Below are 26586 nucleotides of genomic sequence, written 5' to 3'. Positions count from 1 at the left end.
AGCTGCCTTCTGAGTGGCTAAAGGCATGCTGGGAAGATCCTGGCAGTAATCAGAATTTCTGATGAAAATGACCAACCCAAACATAGATAAAAAGGACAAAAATGTCAGCTTCTAACCATCCCCAAACCACAGGCACAAAGGAGATGTCACAGATCCTGGCTACAATTTCCCCACTTAACCTCTTCTTCAGTTTTTCCTCCCTAAACAGGTGAGGCCAAAAGCTGGCCTGGCCAAAATGACTGTTTTGAACAGAGTGCATTGAGACTGTGTCACATGAAAGACTAAGTCATGTTCACATACCTTACTGTGGATCATCAGTGGTTCCTTTTCATTTGTCCCTGAATTGTAAGAAATACAATGTGTTTTCACATTGGGTTTGGTGGTGCATGACTGTAAGGTTGAGGCACAGAGAGAGAAATTTTGAGGCTCGCTTGAGAGGTGTGTAGCAAGAACTAGTCTCAAAAATGTGTTCCCTACTCCATAGGGAAACTGGGTTGGTATTATAGCATACAGTTAAGCTCTGTTCAGTGTGGATCTTCCACAGCCCCTCCCATAATTGGTGTAATTTTATAGGAAATGGGGTTTGGCGAAAAGAAGACGACACCTGGGTTTGTATTCTCACTGCGTCAGGATTTGATCACCTGTTGCTCTAGAGTCCCTGGCTGTTGTTTTACAAGGCAGTGCTCTGGTGCTGACCATCCAGCCCACTGCAGTGCTGCTACCATCATGCCTTAAAGCAGAGTTATGTGTACACTCTATACCTCCATAAATGCCAACTAAAGATGAAAAAAATACTCTTTTTAAAAACCATTAAAGAAAATGGGCTTGTGATATGGCCTAGCAGGTAGAAGTGCTGGCTGCAAAGACTAGTGACCTGAGTTCGATTCCTGGAACCCTTGTGGTGGAAGGAGAGACCCAAGTCTTGCAAAGTGTTCTTTGATCTCCACATGCAGTGGAAATTAAGAAAAAGAAAATAGCAAAAGTAAACTCTTCAAGAACCTTGCCTTTCCTCCTGCTTCCCTCCTTGCACAAAAACACTGAATGGAGCTGGAACTTTAAAAAAGAAAAAGTTGTCAGTGCATCTCACTGAAGTTTTATATTCCTACAAAGCAGCAAGAAATACAAGTTATAGCTTTCATGAAAACTGACCAAAATCCATCTGGAAAATGAGGCATTGTCCCGTTGAACACCTGTGTACAGTCTTAACTTTGTCTTAGAAAGACACTGCTTATCTTCCAACTCAGAAAAAAAATCAATAGTGGCTCAATATGGATAAACATGTTGGCTACGACCTTTTGTCCTAAGACACACAGTTAGCAGCTGCGTTAGTGCTACTGGGATTTACTCAGAGCTCGTAACGGTAAGCAATGATTCACTTAAGAATATTTGCCTGCTTTGATTTAATGAGTTTGGCAGGTGGCTTTGGCCTTTCAATGGCATATGGCTTTGAGAAATTACATCAATATATGCATACAATGCATCTTTTCTCCCCGTTCATGCATCAAATTAATTAGTAAAGAATTTCCTGTTTCATATTTTGTAAGCAAATATGCCCCAGTGCTGGTTGAAGAGAATATAGTGAAAAGATGAGATGAAAATGAGCTAAAATATTCTGTAGGAATTTTTAAGAATTATGAATCACATAGACAGCGAGACAGATACCTGTGATTTCTGGAGATCCAACAACACAGTGACAGGCATGCCCTGGCATGACCAGGGAGGCAGTGACAAGTTTTTCACTTCCAAGGTCAGGCACTTCAACAGTGAGTAGAAGGGGAGCATGCTTGTCTCCCCACTAGGGAACAGTATGTTCCTTCTGAGCACACTCCTTATGATAAACGGGAAGTTCTGAGGTCCTTCAAGATGATGTGAATCTAACTGAAAACTCAGGGCTCTGTACATGGGTCCTCCCAGACTTAACGTTTCACACTGAACATTGTAGACTAGGGCTCTCACAGTCATACTTCAATGGAAGTTGAGCTCTTGTTTGAACTTTCTGCTTTCATGGCTGGCGATTTTAGTAATAGGATCGCTTGCTTTAGGGGTACAACCACAGGGACTAGTTAGAAAGAAGAGGCTCACAGGGAAAAGAAGGGGCAAAGTAAAGGAGGGAGAATATTAAAGAGACTGCCTCAAACAACACCAAACATTAAAACATAAAACCACAAATGCTAACTTTTCTAAAAACCTAATTAAATATACTATATTATATCATAAGATTAACTTTACAGAAAAGCTTGCCTTTGGAGACTAACGGGCATCATGATCTTGCAAATGACAGCAACCCAGGAATTTTGTTCCTTTCACAGATCCTACATATCATACTTAGAATAAAGAGGTTTCTGGAATATCTATTACAGAATTTAAACTCTCTAGAAGTTGCAGCTAAGTCCCCTGTGAGGTACTTGTTTGTCTCTTTGATCTTTTGGTAATGGAAAAATGTCCTTTTGATAGAAAATTAAGAACTATGCTTATTAAAATGAATAAATATTAAATTTATTTTAATAGTGGATATTTTGAAAAATATCTCACTTGCTTTTATATAATGAGTTTATTCTTCACGTTTGAAGTCTACTACATTTTAGGGAGCAGTGCCTAAGTAAAGAGGGTTCATTTCTGTTTGACTTTGACATTCTAAAAGCATGACACAGTTATCAACATCTTCTCTACATGCATCAGTAAATAACATCAAAATGAAAATGAACATTTGTAAATCATAACCCATTAACATCTCAGAGCCAATGAGAAAGCCTTAGACCATTTAGCTAGCTAATGAGAACGGGCTCTCAGTAGGAAGAGTCAAGTGAATTTGTGGTCTGAATTGGGATCTTCCTCCCGCTATCCCAAAGAGGGAATCCCTTGATGTATATATATATTAGCAGAGAAGCCAGTAACACTCACTCTGGACAGCATGCATCTCTGCCCATATATGCCATGCGTGACCGTGACAACCAGCTTTCTGTAGCTGTCATAGAAAGAGAAAGCAGGCGTTTGGTAACTTCTGTACTCACCAGAGCCCTCACTCATTCAGCAACCCCTCTTACTGCTGTTTGAATTTCAAATCTCTGGTGCTCAAATGCAAAGATTCAAGGAAGCTGATGCAATAACATTTTAAAATGAAACAGAAACCAAGAGAAGCTAGAGTCCCTACCTTTTTTTTGTGAGTGCGGTGGCGACTGCACTTGAGGAAAAGGCTTTTCTTCAGGGAGATGTGCAGGCTGGCTGGACTGACTGAGGGCCATGTCCAAGTCAGAGTCCTTGCTTTTAAACAGGTTTCCAGGGTAACTACAGGTATAAGGCTGATTCACTGCCCAGGCCTGTTCCATATATATGCTGCTACTGGGCACAGCTTGGACATCACGACCACTGAGAGCCGGACTGTCTTCCAGATATGCGAGGTAGTCAGTGACCTGCATGTAGCAGTTGCTGCTGGCAGCTGGGCACACTTCGTGTACCTCTGGCATACAGTAGTTCATTTTGCTATCCAGGTTCAGGTTCTACTTTACATATACACACGCTCTACGCATGCATTTGCCAGCCCCCTGAACCATGGAGCCGTGCATATACTCGGAGAGCATACATACATACACATGAAACAAGAGAGGAGATGAATAAACACCACCAGCCCAGCAACCTCGCCTGCCTCACTTCAGAGTAGCACCTGATGTGCCAAGACCCAGCTTCGACGCTGCATCTTCAAGCTCTCCTGCTGTTCTGCTGCCGTGAAGAACAGACTTAGGGCTGTAAAGGTCTTAAGCTGTGGATGCAGCTTATTGCTGGGGAAAATGGCAGGCAGGTAGGAATGGTCTGTACTTGGCTTAGACAGTGACAGTGAAAAGGTGCCTATTATGCTGGGGCCAGGAAGTTCATTTTATACATGGGTTTTAACCTCTTTCCACGTGATTAGGAAATGATTACTCATTACTGCCCTTATGGTTGACAACTTAAGCATCAAACATTAGACATCTTAGAACATATCCTCGCACACACAGACAATCCTAAAATCAATAATCTAGTTTCTTAGTGTGAACCAGAGAAAAGCCACTAGTAATGAGTCTGGCAATTGGCTCTGAGACATTAATCTAGTTGTTCAAACTTCAATGTGGAGTCCATCAACTGAATGTCACCTTGGCTTCCAACAGCCAGATTTGGCTATCTTCCAGGCTAGGTCCCACTGGTCATACTTTCTAATGCTGGTGGAGTCCTGAGTTCTGATCTGTTCCTCACAGCTGGTCAGTTTCTGTATTGTCAATACTGACTAACATAAGACCTAAAGATCAACTAAACGCTATTCTTTGTGTTTTGTGGCCACTGAATGTGTGCCTGTGCTCAGTCTGAGGGACATCCCTACTCAAAAGCAGCTGTCATGATCTCTGTGTGCACAGCCTCACTCTGATCAGAGGCTCCTGGGAAGTCTTAGGCATGTTTTACTTCCAAATCTGCCTTTGAAATTATTTTCCAGCTTTAATGTCATTTAAGTAGTATTTATATATCTGACATTTAAAAACAGTGATCCAAAAAGGAAAACACACTTTCTGTAAAATTGCAATCTTTTTAAATAAATAAGTACTGGATTAGAACATGAGTGTTTGCTAAGAATATTATGAACAGTTCTCTTGAGTGTATGTGTGGCGTGTACATGCAATCATGACATGTGTATATGTGTTCTAGATCATGACATCATGCTATGGGTTTCTCTCAGAAAACTTTCAGAGACTCTCAGGTGGGAGTCACAGGTCATAATGTTTGCATTTGAGTTCGTGGTGGTGCTCAGACTTTGTCATTTCTCACCTGAGGACCGTGGTGATTATCAGTTCATGGGGACGGGATTATTATCAGCTTATGGTGATAAGACCATTACTTTGTACATGTTGTTCTCATCATAACCATAACATGGAATTAAGTGGCAGGGTCACACACAGTAGGAAGGGGAGGGTTGAGTATTAAACAACCACTCAAGAAACTGCCTGTGAGTTACAACCCAAGCATGGAGGTGGCAGATTCAGACAAGGCTGTACTTCCAGGTCATGGTCCCTGGCACTAGGGAAGCCTGGTTATTAAATGTACAAAGCCAGGTGGGCTCCAGCTGCACAGTTTGTGAGTGATGACATTTTCATCAATATTGTAAAGGGACATTGACTTGCTGATAAGCAAAAGATGAGTTAAAACCAGAGAAGTAACCCAGGCTGACCCAGACAGATGGGTTGTAATTACACTCCTTGGAAAATCACAACCTATCCATAAAACACAACATTAGTAAAGGAATGCTCTCTCTAATTGGTGTACTTGAACCTGGAAAAATATAACGTTCATAGTTCCGAACAGTCACGAGTTACAGTTTCCATGAGGAACCAGGAACACAGCTAGCATTTTAGCAGTGTTTGTATACTCTGATGAAAACAAATTGATTTATTTGCAAGTGTCTTTATGAACACATGCACATGCCATTACAGTTAGCATGTTTCTGCTAACTGAAAACGTCAAAACATCTCATCAGAAGCAATGACTATTTTCATCCAACTCCAGGAAAGAGGATCCAACACTTATGTTTGCTGTCTGATCCCATTTATTCATCTAAAATTTCTCAAATTAAATCTTAAATTTAACCATTCAGTACTCTCTTTCCAGGAAGTCCCATGTGTTATAGCTTCTTTTTTTAAAAAAATTAGATATTTTCTTTATTTACATTTCAAATATTATTCCCTTTCCTGGTTTACCTTCCAGAACCCCCCCTCCCCTCTTCCTCCCCTTGCTCCCCTACCCACACACTCCTGCTTCCTGGCCCTGGCATTCCCTTACACTGGGGCATTGAGCCTTCACAGGACCAAGGACCTCTCCTCCCATTGATATCTGACAAGGCCATTCTCAGCTACATAAGTGACTGGAGAAATGGATCCCTCCATGTGTATTCTTTGGTTGGTGGTTTAGTCTCTGGGAACTCTGGGGGTACTGGTTGGTTCATATTGTTGTTTCTCCTATGGGGCTGCAAACCCCTTCAGCTCCTTGCCTTTCTCTAAATTCTCCATTGGGGACCCTGTGCTCCGTTCAATGGTTGGCTGAGAGCATCCATTTCTGTATTTGTCACTTCTACTTGGAGATGTGCACTGGATCTCTGATTTTGTGGCTGTACCCAGCACACTATCTGTTCTGTCCCTTGTCTTACTGACAATGTAGATTCAGGCCATTTCTTGCTTTCTACCACTGAAAGCCAAAGTTTCAACTTTTCTTCCAAGGGGACACAAAATCACAATGCTCAGAAGGTCTCTGAGTGTCGCGGAAATGTCCTTCTCTATAATAACATGGACATACTGGGGATATGGGAAACAGCTCAGAGTCTGGTTTCATACTGAAAGCCCCCTGTAGTTTGATTGAATTCTCTTTGTGACCTTTGACTAGGAAAAGACTCATCTCCTTATCTGTCTTTTCAAACCAGTTTTTTTTCTTTGTGGTTATTATTTTTAGTTAGTAAGTGAAGTGACCAGTTTTATTGTTGTATGCTCTTTACATCTGTTATGCTGTTCGTATTCATACCCCATGTCCTTCCCCATCTCCGCTCCCCAATCTTGCCTGGTTTCTTTGCTTCTGTTTTCACGCCACATGTGTTCCTCCCTCACCCTCATTTGAAACCTCTTTGTGCCTGCTTTCTTCTTCCACCCCCCCCCCCCCCCACACATTGTTCTTAATTATGTGTAGGTATCTGTACATATGTGAGTTCTGGTGCCTGACTGTGTCAGTCAGAGCAGTCAGATTTCCTTGGAGCTGGGGTTTCATGTGGGAATTGTGAGGTTCCCAAAGAGAGTGCTGGAAATTAGAATGAGGTCCTCTGCAAGAACAGTAAGCACTCCTGACCACTGAGCTGCCTCTCCAGCCCCCTAGTGTAACTTGTATGTTTTACAGGAATCAGAACTACACTCTTGTGAATGCTGTTCTTCTTGCAACAGATGGGGGCACTCTTATAAGGATGCTGGTGACTGTAGTTGGTGGTAGCAGAACTGGTTAAATCACATTGAACAGGAAAGCAATGGCACCAGTTACTGGTTATAGACTGGGATTGCCTGTTATGAAATGACATAGCAGTCTGCCCCACCTGGGTGCTATCGATCAGGTGATGCTTTACTGAAGAGTCTTAAGCTAGCTATTCAGTTTCCAGTTATTCTGCTTGAGAAACAGAGTTATCTGACCCACAGTGCGTCACACGGTGCACAATAAACTGGGGAGGGCTTTCACAGTAATCACCAGGAGTATGTTAGTCCATGGTTTATTATGTAAGTACACCTTTCTCTATAGGTGGAAAGAAATAGGCTCAAAGGATAGTACTAATCCCTTAGGTCTGCAGGCAGACAGCAAACCTCAAAGGGTTCTCAAGGAGGACAGTTGCTCTTGTTCTCCCTCCCCATGTCTTTTCCTTTATTTGAAATGATGTTCCCAAATACATTTGCACATAGCGTTCAATTGAGAAACATTTAAACTTTGATACCCATGTAGAAAACCGGATTCCATCAACACTGATGAGATCTCAGCATCAAGAACCTTGAGAGAGTTTCATGGTGAATCCCTGACTGGTCTCTAGCTCACAGTCCTCCTGTCTTGGTCTCCTGAGGGCTGGGAGTCCAGTGTGTCATCCTCAAGATCCCTAAAGTGCTCCAGGCTGTTCACCTTGGAAACAAAGCTGGATGCCCAACAGTTGTCGGCGTTCTGCATGTATACGGGCATCCTAGGATTGTGCTCCCTGTTCAGCTTCGTGATGAACTTCCGTTAGTTCTTAAAACTCTGCCTTCTACACCAAGCTGGTATTGCCTCTTTTGAGTTCCCAGGCATAGGGAAGGACAAACCAGGAAGGAACAAAGTTAAACAAAGTGTCATGGGTTTCACATTTGGACATAAGGAGCGTTTGTCTCAAGGATCATAGCCAGAGGAGAATACTTAAGAGCTGGCCTTGGGCAGAGAAGCATGCTGTAAGCTGGCCAGGGACAGAAGATGCTAACTCTGAACTGGCTTTTTAAAAACTGTATAGATCTCAGAACTGAGGAGACTGCGCAGATGACCTCACCACCGACCCCGCAATGAGTCAACCTAAGGCCACTCATTGGGCTCGGGCACCTGCCTTCTGCCCTAAGGACAGAGCTTGCTTTCTGCTGGAGTAGTAGATACTATAAGACCTGTTTGTGCATATGCTTCCTGGGAGAAAATCATACTTGTAAGTCTTTTGTGGATGTTTCTAAAATTCTGACCAACATTTTGTGTGATAGAGTAGTGCAAACAATCTCTAGAAAACTCCAAAAAAAGCTTCAAAGAGATCAGGGGCGTGGCATTTACTCCATTGTGCTTTTTAACTTCTTTCAACAATCTATGTGATGACTGGAGTCTAAGCTACTACTTTTGTCATTGAGGATGGTGGGTAAATGGCAGGAAGGGCTCTACGTTGTTGAAGTCCACAACACTGTCGCATTGCACTTTACTGACAACTTCTAAATATTTTTCTCATGAGAGAAATAAATTGTCGTAGTTTCTTTGTTCACAATAGAGGCATAAGTATTTTTGCCTTATTTTAGAGATTAGGGAATTTACTTAAGTAAAACACTTAAATAGTGGTGGGTGCAATCAGAGGCAAAGGCCTACACATGGCAGTAATGACTGACATTATACATCTGAAGGGCTGTAGCTCCAGACTTGTTTGCATAGTCTACATTTTCAGTCCAGATCCCTGGGCAGAAAACTTTGGCCTATCTGCTAAATATAGCCCCCCCCAATCTGTTTTATCAGTAAATTATTTTTTTCTTCTTTTTTCTTTTTCTTTTTCTTTTCTTTTCTCCTTTTTTTCCCTATGTGTAGCCCTGGCTGTCCTGGAACTCACTCTGTAGACCTGGCTTGCCTTGAACTCAGAAATCTGCCTGCCTTTGCCTCACAAGTGCTGGGGCTAAAGGCATGCACCACCACTGCCCGGCACCAATAAATTCTTATTAGAATCTAGTCACACTTCAGAACTACAATTGTACCACTCAGACATCTCCCACTCTCTAGAACCTTGTAGTCTGGTGTCCTCTCTGTCTTCTGGTCTCAGGACCACCATCCATTTAGGATTCTAAGCAAATAACCATCTAAATCCTTGACACCCACCTTCCCTTCACTACCTATGCCCAACCCTTTAGCAGGTGTGCAGACTTTTCTAGTTCTTTCTTTCCTGACCTGGCTCCTGAGTGATGTTTAAAATTAGCTGACCAGGTTACTCCATGGCCCTGTGTTGACCACTTACTGCATTTAGAGTGAAGCCACTGCCCTTGACATTGGATTTCCCTATGTTCTCACCCACTCATTTCTCTTGTTCCCTTGACTCCTGCCCAGTGTCCTTGTCCTGTGAGCACTCCAAGCTCTCCCCAGCTTCAAGGACACTTCATATGATTTCTTCTTGCACTCCTCATCGAGAGTAAATGCCACTTGATCTGACTCTGGATGCTCCTGGTTCTGTTAGGAGCCTGAAGGCCCATAGCCATTATTGAATATTCAATATTGCCTCTCAGCTAGAATAGGGAGGACTCCCTGTGTACCAAGGCCTGTTCCTATTTTTTCAAAGATATTGTTTTAGTCAGGTGTGGTGGCACATACCTTTAATCCCAGCACTTGGGAGGCAGAGACAGGTGTGTTTCTGTGAGTTCAAGGCTAGCCTGCTCTATATAGCAAGTTCCAGGTCAGTCAGAACTACATAGAGTGATGTTTCAAAAGACTAAAGATAACATTTTACATTTTTTTTTCAGCTCATGTATTTTCTTGGATGTGGAGTGCTCATGAGAGAAGGGTGTCTTCCAATATCCTCATTCTCTAGTGCTGGAGAATAGAAACATACATGCTTATCAAACCTCAACTGGTTTGTAGGTTCTGAATAGTTAACACCATTGTCCTCAGATACATTGTAAAATGGCTAGGACATGTCCTCTCTGGAGGGGATTGAGCAGGTTGTCTTTGTGAAGGGAAACAGGTGGGTAATAATGAAGAGAATTCTGAGATATTGTGAGAACACTCCAAGAAAATAAAAATCTTGTGGCCTCAGTTTCTTCAAAACACAGATTGCTCTTGGGACATGCTCTCGTGCTCCTGCCAGGTGTAGTGGGTAGGAGTGAGTTTGCTTCAGATTATAACTGGCTTTGCTATTTGTTTATTTGCCTCAGTGGAAAGATTTTCCCCCATATGTGGCTTGTCCTTGTGACTGTATATAGCTTGAAATCATGACAACTTTAAATTGTCTGAGGCTCTGAATAAAGTTGGCTTTTGCATAAATGTGGTCCACCTCATTTGCCAGCGCCATTCTCAAAGGTCCCATGGCCTCTACAGTGGTGACAGGACTAGGCTCATCTTCTGAGTAGAGAAAGACAAAAATGGTAGGTGAGATTTTTTTTGGGGGGGGTGGGCATCTATAGTGGTTTACTACACTTTCTGAGCATACTTACTTGGTTTCAGACTTTGGCTCATGGCTTTTGAAATTTAGGGCATTTGAAGGTGGGTATAATGGCCTGTGCCTGTGGTTCCAGCACCTGGGTGGCTGAGGCAGGATGAGTGACTGAGCCCATGTGATCAAGACCAGCCTGGGCAACACATTGTGAGCATCAGAAAGAGGAGGAAGAACAGTGGGGAGAGGAGGAGTAACATGAAGGGGAGAGGTGAGGATGAAAGGGAAGGTTGCAGAGAGACCTGACTGCAAAATTACAAAGCCCCTGAGAACACTTATTCCATCTAGGAAGTAGCTCAGTGCAGGAGATTGAGTCTGATTCCTAATAACAACCACACACCCATCCCTCCCACTCTCACCCCCCCCATACACATACTACAACACACACACACACACACACACACACACAAACACACACAAACACACATAGTGGTATAGTGGTGGCATGGGGCTCCATGTTAGCCCATCTGGAGTAATGCTAGGCTCCTGGAAGTCTGGGACCACCCCAGGCTTAAAGTATCTGTCCAAGCACTTCCTATGCTGGGAAGGTCTGGAATTTTGAAGCTGTGTATTCTAAATGTGCTTCCCTTATCTGTGAAATAGAGTATCTATGTGTGCTTCTACAGTGGTCCTCTAGAGCTGAGTATGCATATATTTATAATAGATACATATAATATATACTAGATATAATAAATCAACTGTATAAAGTAGCGCAGCAAGGAAGCTGAAGAAGACCCAAGGAAGCAGATCTTCTCAAGGGGAAGTTGTGTACTGGGACTTGTCTTAACATCTTCATTTTATATTAGTATTTCTACAACATTGTCACAAAGGGTGCTAGCTATTCTATGCTGTCCCCATTTCAACTAAATTTATCAAAAAGCTGAAAACAGATCTACCACAAGATCCAGCAATATCACACTTAGGCATACACCCAACTGATTCTACGTTCTATTTACGAAGCATTCATGCTCATTCTGGCTATCTATGATGGGCAGAAATTGGAAAAAACCTAGCTGCTCTGATGATGGATTGATGAATAACGAAAATGTGGCACATTCATACAATGAAAATGTTCTGGAAATTACCTAGTAAATACCAAGACGATCCTAAAATATGCTCCAATGTCAGCGCTTTGTAGGTTAGTCAGATTGGGTTAAGGGAAGGAAAGAAGCGCCAGGCCAAAGCCGAGTAGAGCTACATGTGACATGGTATCTCCTTTCTGTGACCCACAGCAAAGCCTTTAGGCTATGGAGCTTCCCCGTGCTTCCCCCAAGTTTCATTGGACATGCACTAGCTTCAACAGCGTCAGAGCTGACAGAGAAAGAGCACTCCAGGCACTCCCCCTTAGAGCTCAGAATAGTTGCTTAAAAAGAACGTTGCAGAATTCACTTCTGTTGAACCCAGTGAGATAAAAAACCATTTCCTAAGGAAGTCAGAGGCTGTCTCAAGTGAGGATATAAAGATGAGAGGTGGGGTGGGGCTGGAACATAGATATTCTCTGGGTCATGTCATAAATGCTACATGTGACTTTTTAGTACTTCTGCTAAAAATCATAAGGAAATACCAGTGAACCCTACAGAATGTAGGTGAGAAGTGTATGGGTAAGCCCAAGGTTACCGTCTTTAAAAATTAATAAAAGCAATCCAGGGACCTGCTCGGAGATCTTCAAAAAACCATGTAACTTAAAGGACAACTTGAAGAAAAAGTGTGTATTAGCTTGCATATCTCCAGAAAACATCACTGTCCTGAAAAACCGAAGAAACCAGCTTCCAAAATAGTATACACTATATACACAATATAACAATAAATGAATACAAATGACTTTCAGTCAGTTGGGGAAAACAATGGGTTAGCTCATTAGTGTGACTCTCTGCTTTTGGTAGTGAGCTTTGGAGGGACTGTGACTACCTGCAAAGCGTTCAGATTATCTCCAGTCCTTTGTCGGGGGCGGGGGCGGGGGCGGGGGAGTATAGGCACAGGTATAGAATCATCCTTCCAAAGAAAGTTCGGATTGAGCATCACACCTATGAGTACCATGAACAATAAGAAGAAACTGCACTCTAAGACAGCTCATGAATATTAAGTGGGGTGTCTCCATATCAGATTTCTGTCTCCATAGAAACCTATCTGGTTGAAGGTGCAAAAGATTAACATGTATTTTCCCCTTTGTAAAGGGCAGTGGATCTTACTTACATGGATTTTGACCTTTACTTTTATATCTGAGGCTTATTATAAGGAGTTCTTTTCAGAGCTAGTCAAACAAAGAATCCAGTAAATCTCTCTTCATTAATTCTAAGGTTTAACTTAAAATAGTTATGGCCTTTAGAGCTACATAGTGTGGGATAACGATGAGGAATCAGGGGTGAAGCCTGCCATTCACAGAATATTGCCACCTAGATGAATAAACCATCAGTCCTTACACAATATTCTAAGTCAAATGTCAAGTGGCTGAATAATAGATATGTTTGAGTTAGACAGTCCCATTTTCAGCCTAGTGCTACATTTTAAGAGGCAGTACTGTTTGATAAACTCAATCTCCTTGTGTAAGTCAACGCTGACAGATGTCACAGGGATAGGGCTTTGCAAAAGCTCATAATCCTGGGTCAGAACAATGCTGTGGAGAATGACCTTGGGTCATGAGGCTTTCTGACTCTCGTCTTATTTCCAAGGTTGTGTCGTTCTGGGTTTCTGGTACCCTAAACGGGCTTGTGTCAAGTAAGCAAAATTCATCTGGATCTGAAAGAGTAATCTGTAAATACAGCTCACCATCAGAACCAGCCACAAGATAGTTCCCAGAGTGAGAGACTGCCCTGAAGACAGGGCAAGCCACCAATCATTTGTGATACCACCTTTGGTTGATGAGTCTTTGTCTCTGGGATACTCAAAATCAAAGCATCTATCCACAAGCAGCTGGCCATACCCTCAGGGGGGATGTGTATTATGGCGTACACAAATGCTCCCAGAAACCTTCAATGGAACTGAAAATGGGGTCTGGAGACCCTGAAGGTTTCTGGGTCATTGGAGATAAAGTCCAACGGGAAATAAGACCACTGGAAGAGATGGCATGAAACACTTGACTTTACAACTCAGTTTGACTGTGTTTCATATCTTTGTGGAGATGATGGGGTTTTATGGCCAGTGCTGATTTAACATGTTCAGCCCTCTTTTCCTCATAAGTGAAGATATGATTTCAATATTGAAAAAATAACTTTAAACAATGAACCGTACATCCTTGTACTTTATTGACCATCAATTAATCTTCATGCTCTTTATTGGAAAGAATTAATTATTTATCCAATGCTAAGTGGCTAGTTTCAGAGGCAAGAACCAATCCACAATTGTTTGCCCCCATATTTCTCAAGCATTGGCTGTGTGTTGTGGAGCATGAGGATACTTAGGCTGTCTTTATAGCCCATGGTCAATATGCCATTTAGATATATTTATCTAAATTTGACTGGAATATCTTTGTAGTTTCAATCTGTGTCAGAAATGGCAGATGGCAGGCATCTTCAGAGTGTTATGTCAGTTAACCACTGCTTATTCCTGACTTTGAGAACTACACATTGAACATGTTAATGGATATGGGTTTTGTTTCTATGCCCTTCAATCCATAGTAACTGGCTCAAGGCAGTGTGAATTTAGTAATTATTTTCCCATGAGTATTTGGCACTCCTAATACCCATACTACTCCTGATGATCTTTCTAGCCTCACCAGAGAAGTAAAACTTCCATCTACTGATAAGTCTCTATAACATCATCCAAGAATTTATTCTATCCAAACTATCCAGTTTTCAGATAATAAAATGGAGATCAGAAAGGCTCAGGGCCTTGCCTAAGCTTAAGATGTCCTAGGTGGCAGAAGCAGGAAGACATGCCCAGACTGTACAATCAGTATGTGGGAACATGTCATGGTGGGTGGAACCCCTAGTACTTCTGCCCAGTACAATACCAGTGTTCTACTATTCCTCGCTCTTGGTTTAGGATCTCAGAACAGAGTAATCTCAGAGAGACCTGGTACTCAGGGCTAGAATGCCTGAATCGGATCCTAACTCAGCTACTTTGCATCTTCGGTGATTTTTCACTTAAGGTTTTAAGATTTTAAAAGCTTTGCAAAAAATACTTTGGTTGCTACTATGAGCTCTATCAAGCATTTGTGTCCCTGCTCTACCCCTGATGTGATGATCTATTGTGCATTATTTACCTTTCAGTATTCAGTATACCTACTTGGCATTTCAGTGTACATGTTCTGCAGGGTAATACAAGGTCAGAAACAGTAACAGAAACCAGAAAGGCCTGAAGATCAGAAGATTACTTACATACTGAGAACAGTAAACATTCATTTAATCTCCACTCAATTGTAGAAATTGTACTGAGGGCTACTAGCAGTCTCCTTTATCTATACAGAAATTCAAAAGGCCACTTGATCACATTACCCTGTTCTGAGGATCAGAGAGGCTCAGAGATTTGCTCTGAGCTTGTGTGATAGAAAGTAAGAAGTGAACTTAAGACGTCTGATTTGAAAACACAGTCTTGCTACTAAGATATCATATAAGTATTCGTTGATACAGGTGGAAAGATCTGTAAACACACTTGTATGTAGAATAAGATCGGGCACCATCTTTACACCAAGGGAGCTTTAGAAATAAGCTTGCTGTGTATCCTGGGGCTAGTCCCTATGCATATTAGTATAACTGCACAGGCTTTCAAAGCCATAAGTAGAGTCATACTGTTAATGCATGCTACATCATATTAGATATTCCTAAAGCATATTTCCAAGCTAAGTTTTTAATTTTTCGAATGCTTAGATGCACTTTGATTTATTTAAATATACCTTCATGGCTGGAAATATTTAGATTTTTTTCTAATTTATTAGCCACAAGACCAAAGTATGAAGAATTGAAATTCAGGCCCTTGTACAAATGTTCCTAAGGGTAGGGTATCACAAGAGGGACAGAGGGATCAGATCTGACTTTCTCCGTATTATAGAAATAGCTATGCTGACTTTGGAGAGCTCACAGTGGTCGATCAACAGCTCTGTGCTCTATCTCAGTGAGAAGTGAGATGAATGGACCTGGACCTGACGTTCTGATGTTCCCCTTCCTTCTGTTACCATTTCCAGTTTGTTCTTACTCCATTTCATGCTAATTGGTACCTTGTCCTTCCTTTTTCATTCTGCCCCTATTTACTTATGGATTATGTCTCCTGCCTTTGAAGTATGAAACCACACAGCTATCTTGTGCACTCGAGGAGCTAGTAGTGAACCCTTATATCATGTTGGGCACTAATCCTCCTTGACAGTCTAAGGAGTATGGAGCAATGCTTTACTCAGTGGGACTGAGACCATGGTCTCTGGAGCGTTGGGCACAGTGGACAGCAGAGGCAGACAGACCACTAGGAAGGGCTCCAGCTGTGTAATCCAACCTTCTCAATACTAATGCACTTCCTGATGGCCTGGTGACAGTATTGACCACTGAAAGGGTGAATATCCATATTGAAGGATTGCAAAGCATAAGGTAATTTGTAGATTATGACTCTGACTTTCAGGGCACTTTGTTACCTTGGTGAATAGGAGCTATATATCATTTGATGTGTCACTGTCTATTTAAGTCACCTGTTCTCTACGAAGATCATGGATTAATTAAGTCTGCCCCTTCATTGACATAAGATATTATTTAAATTCAATTATTGAAAAATTACTTTAAATTGTCTAAGCCCTGGAGGATGGTTTTTTATTATTTTATTTACATTTATTTTATTTTATTTTATTTTATTTTATTTTATTTTATTTCGAGACAGGGTTTCTCTGTATAGCCTTGGCTGTCTTGGAACTCACTCTGTAGACCAGGCTTGTCTTGAACTCAGAAATCTGCCTGTCTCTGCCTCCCAAGTGCTGGAATTAAAGCCGTGCACCACCACTGCCCAGCTCTTTATTTGCATTTCAAATGTTATCCCCTTTCCTGGTTTCCCCTCTGAAAACCCCCTGTCTCACCCCATCCCCGGTCACCATTCCACCCACTCCTGAATACTGGCCCTGGCATTCCCCTATACTGGGGTATAGAATCTTCACAGGACCAAGAGCCTCACCTCCCTTTGATGACCTACTAGGCCATTCTCTGCTACATATACAACTAGAGCCATGAGTCCCACTATGTGTTTTCTTTGCTTGGTGGTTTAGACCCAGGAAGCTCTGGGGGTACTGGTTAGTTTACACTGTTGATCCTCCTATGGAGCTGTAAACCCCTTCAGCTCCTTGGGTACTTTCTCCAGCTCCTTCATTGGGGACCCTGTGCACAGTCCAATGGATGGCTGTGAGCATCTACTTCCATATTTGTCAGGCACTGGCAGAGCCTCTCAGGAGACAGCTATATCAGGCTCCTGTCAGCAAGCTCTTGTTGGCATCCACAATAGTGTCTGGTTTTGGTGGTTGTATATAGGATAGATCCCCAGGTGGGGCAGTCTCTGGATGGTCATTCCTTCAGTCTCTGCTCCATACTTTGTCTCTGCAACTCCTTCCATTGGCATTTTGTTCCTTGGGGGATGGTTTAATAAATGATATTCTAGTTACAAGAAAGAACAATCTAGTGCCAATAAATATCAGTTTTCAGTAAAATATTTAATAGCAAAGGAAAATGCTGATGGTTTATTGGTAAGCATTAAAAGCTGGTCACACATGATATGCCTCATGTGACCCACGTTTGTTAAAAATAGATAAAAGAGACAACTAAAATGTGATAAAATTTGTAATAATGTTTGTCCTTGGTAGCTGAAACAAAAATATTTATATAAATTATTTGTAACCTTATGACTTACTGAAATTTTTATTTCCCTTGCAACACCATATAGAATGTTTAGAAAAGAAAAAAAATGCATTACATTTTTCTTCCCAGGAATCTAAGATTCATCTATTTTTACACCATGAATGTCGCAGATTTACAAAGAAACTGCAGTGGCATCATTACATTGATGCTTTCCTCCCAGCAGCCCCCATGCCTCCTTCCAGAAAGTTCCTGGCTGTTACAGAGGCCCTGCTTTATGGTTACAATGGGTTGCTGAGGTTTAGCTCTGAGGAGTCACCTCCCTATTTGTGACCAACTTTCTGGGCTTGCTGAACTCTGTGATTCTCAACAGAATTTTAGGAGGTTTGTGTGTGCAGAAGGGAGTAGCCTTGGAATAGTTTTAGAGTGGAGGGCGAGTTCCAATCCTGCATTAGGGGGTTTCCAGAAGGGATCTATCACCAAGGAAGTGTTACCAAGGGGGTGAATGTGCATGTTTTCAGGCCCAAAGTGAATCCCCAAGACTGGATTGCCATTGGCTCCAAGGGCTGCAGGAAAGACAGGGTCAGGCATATCCCTGAGAGCCCACTAGGTGGCAGGCCTTTTCTTGCCGTGAGTCCTTGTGAATATCTGCAAGGCTTGGGGGACACTGGTCCAGAGTCAATAGAAGGGACAGTTGAAATACAGATTCTGAGGTCCAGACCAGCCCAACTGGGCCCTCAGGTTCCCCTTTCTCCTTCCCTCTTGTCCTTTTACTAGAAGACTCTATGAGGTCCGTGCTGGCCTCAAACTCACTCTCTCCTGCACTTTCACGGCATATGGAGGGCTGTGGTTACAGAGTGAATCACCACACTCAGCTTAGACTCTCATCTCTACAAGCCTCTGGAAATAGTGTTAGTGCCACTAACCGGTGTGCAACAATGAGCACAGAATAAATCAGCTCTGACTCAGGAAGGGAGAAGGAGGCACAATCTCTGATGCAGAATATGAGGGGTCCCAGGGATCTTCACTTAGCATGATTAAAGCACATAGATGTGCTGCTCAAAAGATTAGCTAGAAACTCCAAAGAAGCTCCAAGCAAAATACATTTTAGAGTATTTTACAGATAAGTCAATGATTTGCAGACTATTTTAAGTAAAAGAACACTAAGAAATCTCAGGCATTAGAGACCAATACATTCCTTTTCTTGCTTAAGACTTTGGCATAGTACTGGCTACATGTGGCTGACCAGGCAAGTCTCACAGCACCAAACTGGTCTGTGTCTGGCTTGGGGAATGGCACTCACTGGTGTTGAATCTGGTTGATGAGAAGACACTGAAAGTTTCTGCAGCTCGTTCTCCATTTCTGACCTTGAACTGGCAGAGAGCAATATGCATCAGTTTGCAGCCCACAAACCACACATGAAAGTATTCTGAGCTAGTTCAGATAGCCTACTAATTTGGGGTGGGGCTTATTGTGTAACTTAGGGAAGCCAGTTTATTGTTTTGAATCACTGACCCCAAGTAAACCTTTGTGTATCAACTCAAGGTCATTTGGTTCTTATGGGAGACATCTGGGGGTGCTTGGAGTGAGATGATTGTGTCCTTTGGCTCAAATGTTCCTTTTCCCACAGTTAGACATCAAGTATAATGTCCTTCACACAGTAGGCCCCAAGCACTAGAAGATGAATGCATGCTAGAGTAGGTCTTTAAGGCTGGTGGCCAGCTAGGAAATAAATGTCCAGTATGAATGGCCATCAGACAATGCTTTCCTTATGGATTCTATAGATGTAGCAGATCATGGAGCAGACAAGAAGAACCAACTCTCAAGGGCAAACATAGGCATCACTCACTGGTGTTCTAATATAGGAGGGAAGTTTACTGTAGTAGATTTTTGGGCTTTGTAACTCAGACCACTTGGGTGTCATTTCCCCACAAAATTTTAAGCCCAGATCCAAGTTAAGCTTGGTGGTATCTCTGGGAACCTCCCAAAGTTTGCCTCTGTTGATTTTCTTTCAACACTAGAATAATGAAAATGCACTCTAATGATTTAGGGAAAGAGCTGGAAGAAGATCTGAGCTTCATAAACAGACCACCTCACTGTCCTCATCTGTTAAAGTCCTTTGGCTGAATTCCTTGCTCAGCAAGTCAAGGGATTTATGTGACATAAGGATGTATAGCCACAGGGGAAAATGGTGGCTGCTATTTAAAGTGCACTATAAGTCAGGTACTATGCTTAATTATTATTATTATTATTATTATTATTACTATTTTTGAGACAGGGTTTCTCTGTATAGCCCTGGCTGTCCTAGAACTCATTCTGTAGACCAGGCTGGCCTCAAACTCAGAAATCCACCTGCCTCTACTTCTCAAGTGCTGGGATTAAAGTCGTGCTCCACCACTGTCCAGCTGTCCTGAATATTTAAGCACAGTATCTTATATAGCTTTATCAACATAACATATATAAGTTTGCTCTAAACATAGTGGAAAGGCTGATGTTCTAGTTCAAATGTGTCAATCTCAAAATGTTGTGTTCTTAGCCCCTGTACTGTAGAATTTTAAATCAGAAGACTAGCTTTTTTAGCCTAAATTCACTATCCTCTTGCCTCAGCATCCTGTGTGCTGGAACTCCCCGTTCTCTCACTTTCAAAATATATTAACAAACAAAAGTTTAACATGTTGAACTCTTTATAACTAAGAACAAAATCTCTCATAAATGATAGGGATGACATTCTGTGCATGAATGAACTTGGTTTCCAGTTGTGAATGAGTTAAACTGTTCACCAGGTCCTTCAGTCACGGGGATGCTGGCATTTTGCTATAATCCAAAGACAGGCATGGTTTTACTGCAACCTATAAAATCTGAAAATACAATCTGCTAGTAAATCTGAACTGTAGTTCAAGTGAATATGAGCACACACCCATTCACACACAGAGACCCTGAGCACACACCCACTCACACACAGAGACCCTGAGCACACACCCACTCACACACAGAGACCCTGAGCACACACCCACTCACACACAGAGACCCTGAGCACACACCCACTCACACACAGAGACCCTGAGCACACACCGACTCACACACAGAGACCCTGAGCACATGCCCATTCACACACAAAGACCCACTGTTTCACATCCTAATTCCTTTGGGAAAAAAATTATTTTGCCATTAAAAAAAATCCTCTTCAAAATTTCAAAGAATTTCTTTTACAGATGTCTGCATAACCAAGACTTTAATAATGGCTAGCTATATCAATATGGAAGGCATACTAATGTGGAAGTGGGAAAATTACACAGGGTCTCACCCCTAGGCAGAGTGTACAGGTTCCTAAGGGAAAGGGAGAATTGGTCTCTCCAGGGATCAGCCCCACTATTGGTTGTCTTGAAGCAATATGTGTGCAAACAACAAAACAGACTAACAGGTTGTGTTTGTATGTTTGTGCATACACATACATACATAATATATATACTCACATACACATATACATACATACATGCATATACACACACATACACACATACACATACATACACACATATACATACAGATACGCACATACACATATACATACATATACACACATACACATATAAATACTTATGTATGCCATGATAATAATAATAATAAGCTATCAAATGGAGAGTGGGTGGCATGGGAGATGTTGGAGGGAGAGTAACTGGGTGGAACTAGAGGGAAGGAAGGGAGAAGGGAAGAGAATATAATGCAATTTCAGTTTAGAACATTAAAAAAAACTCTTTATACTTCTAAATAATCAATGCAGAAGTACAAGCATCACATTTCAAAAGGAACATAGCATTTCTGCCTATTCTTCAGTCAGAGTGGAGGATGCCATCTTTGCATAATGTGTTTTTTAATGAAAACATCTGTCTTGATTTCCCAGGGAAACTGGAAAGAGGTTCTAAGGCAGAAAGACCTGGGTTCTTTCTCACAAATGAGGAGTGTAACTGTGGCCAATGCCCAAGACAGGCTTCCTCGTGGCTCACCTCCTCTTATGTCTCCATATAGGAGGCATTCTTATTTGACTGTGAGATTTTCAGTTTCAGACAATCCGGATTTATCATAAGTAAAAACCAAAAAGCTAGTCACGATAGCTTTAGCTTGTAAACTCTGGACTGGCAAAAAATGGGTAGTTATAAGAACTTGGACACTTATAAACACAGGTTGGTTTAAGAAGCAAAGATTTTGGGCAACCATAAGACTATAAAGGGATCAGCATGGAAGACATCTGTCAGGTGAGGTGGCCTGAGGTGAGACAGGGCTAAGTCTTATGTGATCAGGAACCAGGGACACTTTGTCACCCCTCATGAGGTGACAACCTCCTAACACCCTAATCTTCTCTTGGTGATGGTAACAGAGGATTTATGGACCACAGACATTAAAATCTCCTTGTCAAGTATGAATTGTCTGTGTCTGTTAAAGGACAGCATTGCAATCTCTCTAGCTGCTGGTATAATTAGGATAGGAAATACATTCATAAGCGCATGCTCACAAACTCAGCTTGAAGCAAGTAGATATGAGTGCAGCAATGTCTGCTTCCACTTCCACAAGCAGAATTAAAAACCAAAATAACAACATTTGCTCATAAAAAAATTAAAAAGGATCTCTTCCTGAATGTTGGTTTATGGTGTAAAGCGCTTGCCTTTGGACCCCACTTGTTTATTTATGTTTAAGAGAAAATTAAAGGACTCCCCCCACCCCCAGGAGGATCAGCCAGGGAAAAGCAGCACAGACACTAGGCAGGTGAAGAAATGGAGACAGAGCAGTCATGGGAGAGACACATGCGTGTTAACAGTCTTGTTAAAGGTCATGGTTACCTTTACATTTCTTCTCTTCAGTCTGGAAAGTCTGGGCACTTGAGATGCTCTGATCGTTCACATCGTCAGGATCCAGGTGGAATATAGAGCTTGTCCAAGTGGCCTGGATAAGGTGTGGGGAAGTCTGCTCATTCTTCAGTGCACCACGCCTCTCCACGTGGCTCTTCCTGTGCAGGCAGGCTTCAGACATTCCTACCAGCTTCCAGTCCTGGCCTCGGTCTGGACGGGGCTTCTGTTTGTCCCAGGCTGGAAGGCCATTTTCTGGTGGGAGGGGAGCAGAAAACACAAGATAACAGATTGTAGGTATTGCCAAGGGTTTTCTGAGACTTTGCATTTTAGAAGTCTCGTTGCTGCTCATTTCTTTTCGTCTGCCACTGCTTGACTGACTTCTATAATGTCAGGGCAAAGAGCCACCCACCTAAGCTGATTGCCTGCTGGAGAAACTAACATATTTCCCCCTCTATTTTTCGAACTTCTCTACAGCAAGTCTCTGCTGGTCTTGCTACTACAACAGTGGCCCATGAGCAAGCTGATACCCATTTATATCACTGCTTAGATGACCATTTGAGGTCTTGAAAGTCAGACCTGGCCATGACCTTAGGTCAGATTCTTAGGATACATACTTCCAGGTGCAGCCTGGTTTGACTTCGGTTATAGCACAGGCTGACCTGAGAGACACTGTGTCACTTAAGTTGGCCAAACTCAAGTGGCCATACGCTGAGCCTGACAATCTGTTCTGTCTTTTACTCTGATGGCAAAACAAAAGAAACAGGAAGGAGCACTGATAATAAAAGACAACACAAAGCAACATAGCTCCCAAGTCTAAACACATTGATGGAAGTTTTGTGTCTTCAAGGTAGTCCCAACCATGCCATAAATTCACATAAAAGGAAGCAGGTCATGTTTTCTCTTTGTGGCAAATTAAGAGCACCAAAGATAGAAGGATGAGCCTGGGTCTCTTAGGCTGGGTACCAGATGGCTAATATTATGTTTTTGAGTTCAGTTTATGTGGTGTATAGGTCTGTTCTCTAGAATGGGCAAAAATAGAATAATATAATGAATTTCTTACTGGGAGAATCTCCTCTACTAGCAATTTTCACCTTAGAATGCCCTTACTATATAGGAAGATATAGCAGAGGACAGAAATGGTACACAAACACACATCACACACACACACATGCACACACACATACACATGCAATACAAACATGCACACACATATACACATACATATACATAGATGCACATATATACACATGCACACACAAACATGCACACACACACTCACATATACACCACACACAAAATGCATACACATGCATACACAAACATGCACACACACACACACACACACACATACACACATACATACACATCACACACACATACATATACATGCACACACATTTCATACACATACATATATTTATATACTTGCACTCATATACATATATGTATATACACGTGCACAAACACACTCATCTAAGTGTCTACAGTTGGTGTCTATATTGGCTAGTTTCCTGTCAACTTGACACAGCTGGAGTTATCACAGGGAAAGGAGCTTCAGTTGAGGAAATACCTCCATGAGATCCAACTGTAAGGCATTTTCTCAATTAGTGATCAAGGGGGAAAGGCCCCTTGTGGGTGGGACCATCTCTGGGCTGGTAGTCTTGGGTTCTATAAGAGAGCAGGCTGAGCAAGCCAGGGGAAGCAAGCCAGTAAAGAACATCCCTCCATGGCCTCTGCATCAGCTCCTGCTTCCTGACCTGCTTGAGTTCTAGTCCTGACTTCCTTTGGTGATGAGCAGCAGTATGGAAGTGTAAGCCGAATAAACCCTTTCCTCCCCAACTTGTTTCTTGGTCATGATGTTTGTGCAGGAATAGAAACCCTGACTAAGACAGTGTCTATACACCACACACAAACATGCATATACATGTACACACACACACACACACGCACACACACACACACAGTACAATTTATCTGGTCCAGAAATTCTTAGCAACTATGTTTCCCAATTAGGAAAGGAGTAGCCATATACACTGACTGGAAGACCGATTTGAAAGTGAGGTTTTTGGTAGTTCTGGGTGAATGAATCCAGGGCCTTCTACATGCCAGGCTGGTGTAGCATCATTGAACATGTCCTTGCTGGGTGAGTTTTCTTTAAGGCTGAAATTACCAAAAGACCACAGCAAAATTCCTGATGCTTACAGAGACCAATCCATCCTGACTTGTGCACAGGGAATTTTAAGTGACTTTTCAGAGTTAGGCACACTTTGGGTTTCCATAGTACCCTCTCAGCTACCATATCTTCAACTGAGGTTGTGTGGATGGTTTATCTGGAAGTGTCAGCTGTCAGAAATCACTTTTGAAAGTTATGGCCCTCTCTTGAGTCTCATGTTCCCATACCCATGAGCATTCAAACTTCTGATCCAGGAGAATGTGACGGACCACAAAGGAATAGGTAAAGGATTTCTTTCTCTTTTGAAAAAAAGATTTAATTTAGTTTTATTTATGTGTGCATGAGTCCCTCTTCCTCCCACCTGAGGGTTTAAGTGTCTACAGTTGGAGTTTTGAGCTGCCTGATGTGGGTACTAGAATCAAACTTGTACCTTTGGGAGCTGAAGGGGTCTATAGCCCTATAGGAGGAACAACAATATGAACTAACCAGTACCCCCCAGAGCTTGTATCTCTAGCTGCATATGTAGCATAAGATGGCCTAATCAGCCATCACTGGGAGGAGAGGCCCTTGGTCTTGCCAAGATTATATGCCCCAGTACAGGGGGATACCAGGGCCATTAAGTGGGAATGGGTGGGTTGGGGAGCAGGGCGGGGGGGGGATATAGGGGATTTTCGGGATAACATTTGAAATGTAAATAAAGAAAATATCTCATAAAAATGTTTTTTAAAAAAGAGATCCCCCTTAGAAACAAACAAACAACAACAAAAAAAAAAACCTTGTACCTTTGGTAAGAGCAGTGGCAAGCACACTGAATTGCTGAGCTGTCTCTCTAGCCCCCAGTGCAGGATTTCTTTGCCTAGTAAATGGAAAACCCAGGGCTTGAAGTAGCTCATATCTCCTGTAGGAGAATCCTATTGTGCTTTAGGCTTTGGATTGTACCAGTTGCTCTGATTCATGGAAAGGGCTGGAAATTGTCCATGCTTAGGATTGTGTGAGCCATTGTATTAGGCAGGTTAGGCAAGCATGGATGCTTTTTTCTCAGGGTTTATGAGGTATTATTCATTGCATGATGAATCAACTATTCCCCTTTCCAACTGTGCCCACCACCAGTGCAATTACAGGCATTTATTCTCACTGTTCCTTGAAAGGAAACAAACATCTTTGAGACGGTATTGCATTTCTAACTTAACATATCTGTGTATAATTCATTCAGGCACCTATTACCCACGAGGGTTTAAGCTTCTTGTGAATGAATTACTAAGTGGCTGAATGCAAAGGTTAATCGTGGGTCTGGCCAGACTCACTTTACTCCCATGGACACAAGAAAGCTCACCCATGTGTGTTTCTGCTCTCTCTGCCTTATTTTCAGAGATTAATTCACCACCAAATTCTACTCTGTAAAGTTCAATTTAAAGAATATTAAAGTTCTCAGAGCATTTTGTAAAGCTTCTAACATATAATCTTTTTTGCATTAATTTCTAATTATGGTAGTAATTCCCCAGCCCTAACAATAAATTAAGAAATCAGGCAATCCTTATTGAATCTGGGTCTCAGATGAAGCACATCTAAGGAGTGTCCACCCAATCGAGACATTCTCACTCAAAACAGAGCTCATTAAAGCTTGTTTTGCATGTCCTTTGGGCCAGCAAGTGTGGGTTTCTTCTAGCAAGGGAGACTATTTGTGGGCTAAGGTGAGCAGGACGATTGCCTTCCACTTTCCTAAGAAAACCACTCGAGATGGTTTGGGTAAAGGACTCCATCAACAGGAGGCATTTAGAAGTTCATAATTACTCTCTGTAATTACATTCACAATAATGATATTCAGTTGCTTAATTGGCAGGTTTATGGGACACACACTGCTGGGAAAACTGGAGTTTGAGAAGCCCTGGCTGGGTCATGGGAAAATGGACTAGGGATTTCTCTAAAGAGAATATGATTCAGCTGAGTTCTCCAGATGAATGAGACACCTCAGAGTTTGAGATACAAAGATAAACTTAAGTAATAAAACAGGCTTTGGCATTTGGAATAAGTTATATATTCTCTAAGTTTCTAACATCTTTTACAGAGCCTTCTAGTTCAGTTTTATTGTCAAGTTGATACAACCTAGAATCACTTGGGAAGAAGGAATCTCAATTGAAGAACTGCCTATATTCAAATTGGCTTGTAGCCATGTCTGTGAGATACTGTCTTGATTGATGATTGATGTGGGAGGACCCAGTCCACTGTGGGCATCACTATCTCGAGGTACCTGTTGTAAGAAACTGGCTGAGAATGAGCCAGTAAGGCAGTGTTTCTCCCCTGCTTCTGCTTGAGTTTCTGTCCTGACTTTCCTCAATAATGGACTGTGACCTGGCAGTGTGAGGTATAATAAAC

The 26586-nt window shown here is 42.0% G+C and overlaps 1 protein-coding gene across 20 annotated transcripts in view; it reads right to left on the bottom strand.

Annotated features, from left to right (window-relative positions):
• Thrb (thyroid hormone receptor beta) overlaps positions 1–26586 on the bottom strand; it is a 380873-nt gene that overhangs the window by 54745 nt on the left and 299542 nt on the right. For 19 of the 20 annotated variants that reach the window (XM_011244739.3, XM_006517970.4, XM_011244741.3 and 16 more), the window contains one exon: positions 22032–22292. In XM_011244739.3, coding sequence (XP_011243041.1) covers positions 22032–22292 — 261 coding nt within the window. Of the gene's footprint in view, positions 1–3151; positions 3710–22031; positions 22293–26586 lie in introns of those variants that run through there. The other variant, NM_009380.3, reaches the window with a different exon arrangement.

This window comes from Mus musculus, chromosome 14 (assembly GCF_000001635.26).
Source record: "Mus musculus strain C57BL/6J chromosome 14, GRCm38.p6 C57BL/6J".
Classification (NCBI taxonomy): Eukaryota; Metazoa; Chordata; class Mammalia; order Rodentia; family Muridae; genus Mus; species Mus musculus.
Note: the sequence above shows the minus strand (reverse complement) of the source record. Positions and strands in the feature narration are given on the sequence as shown.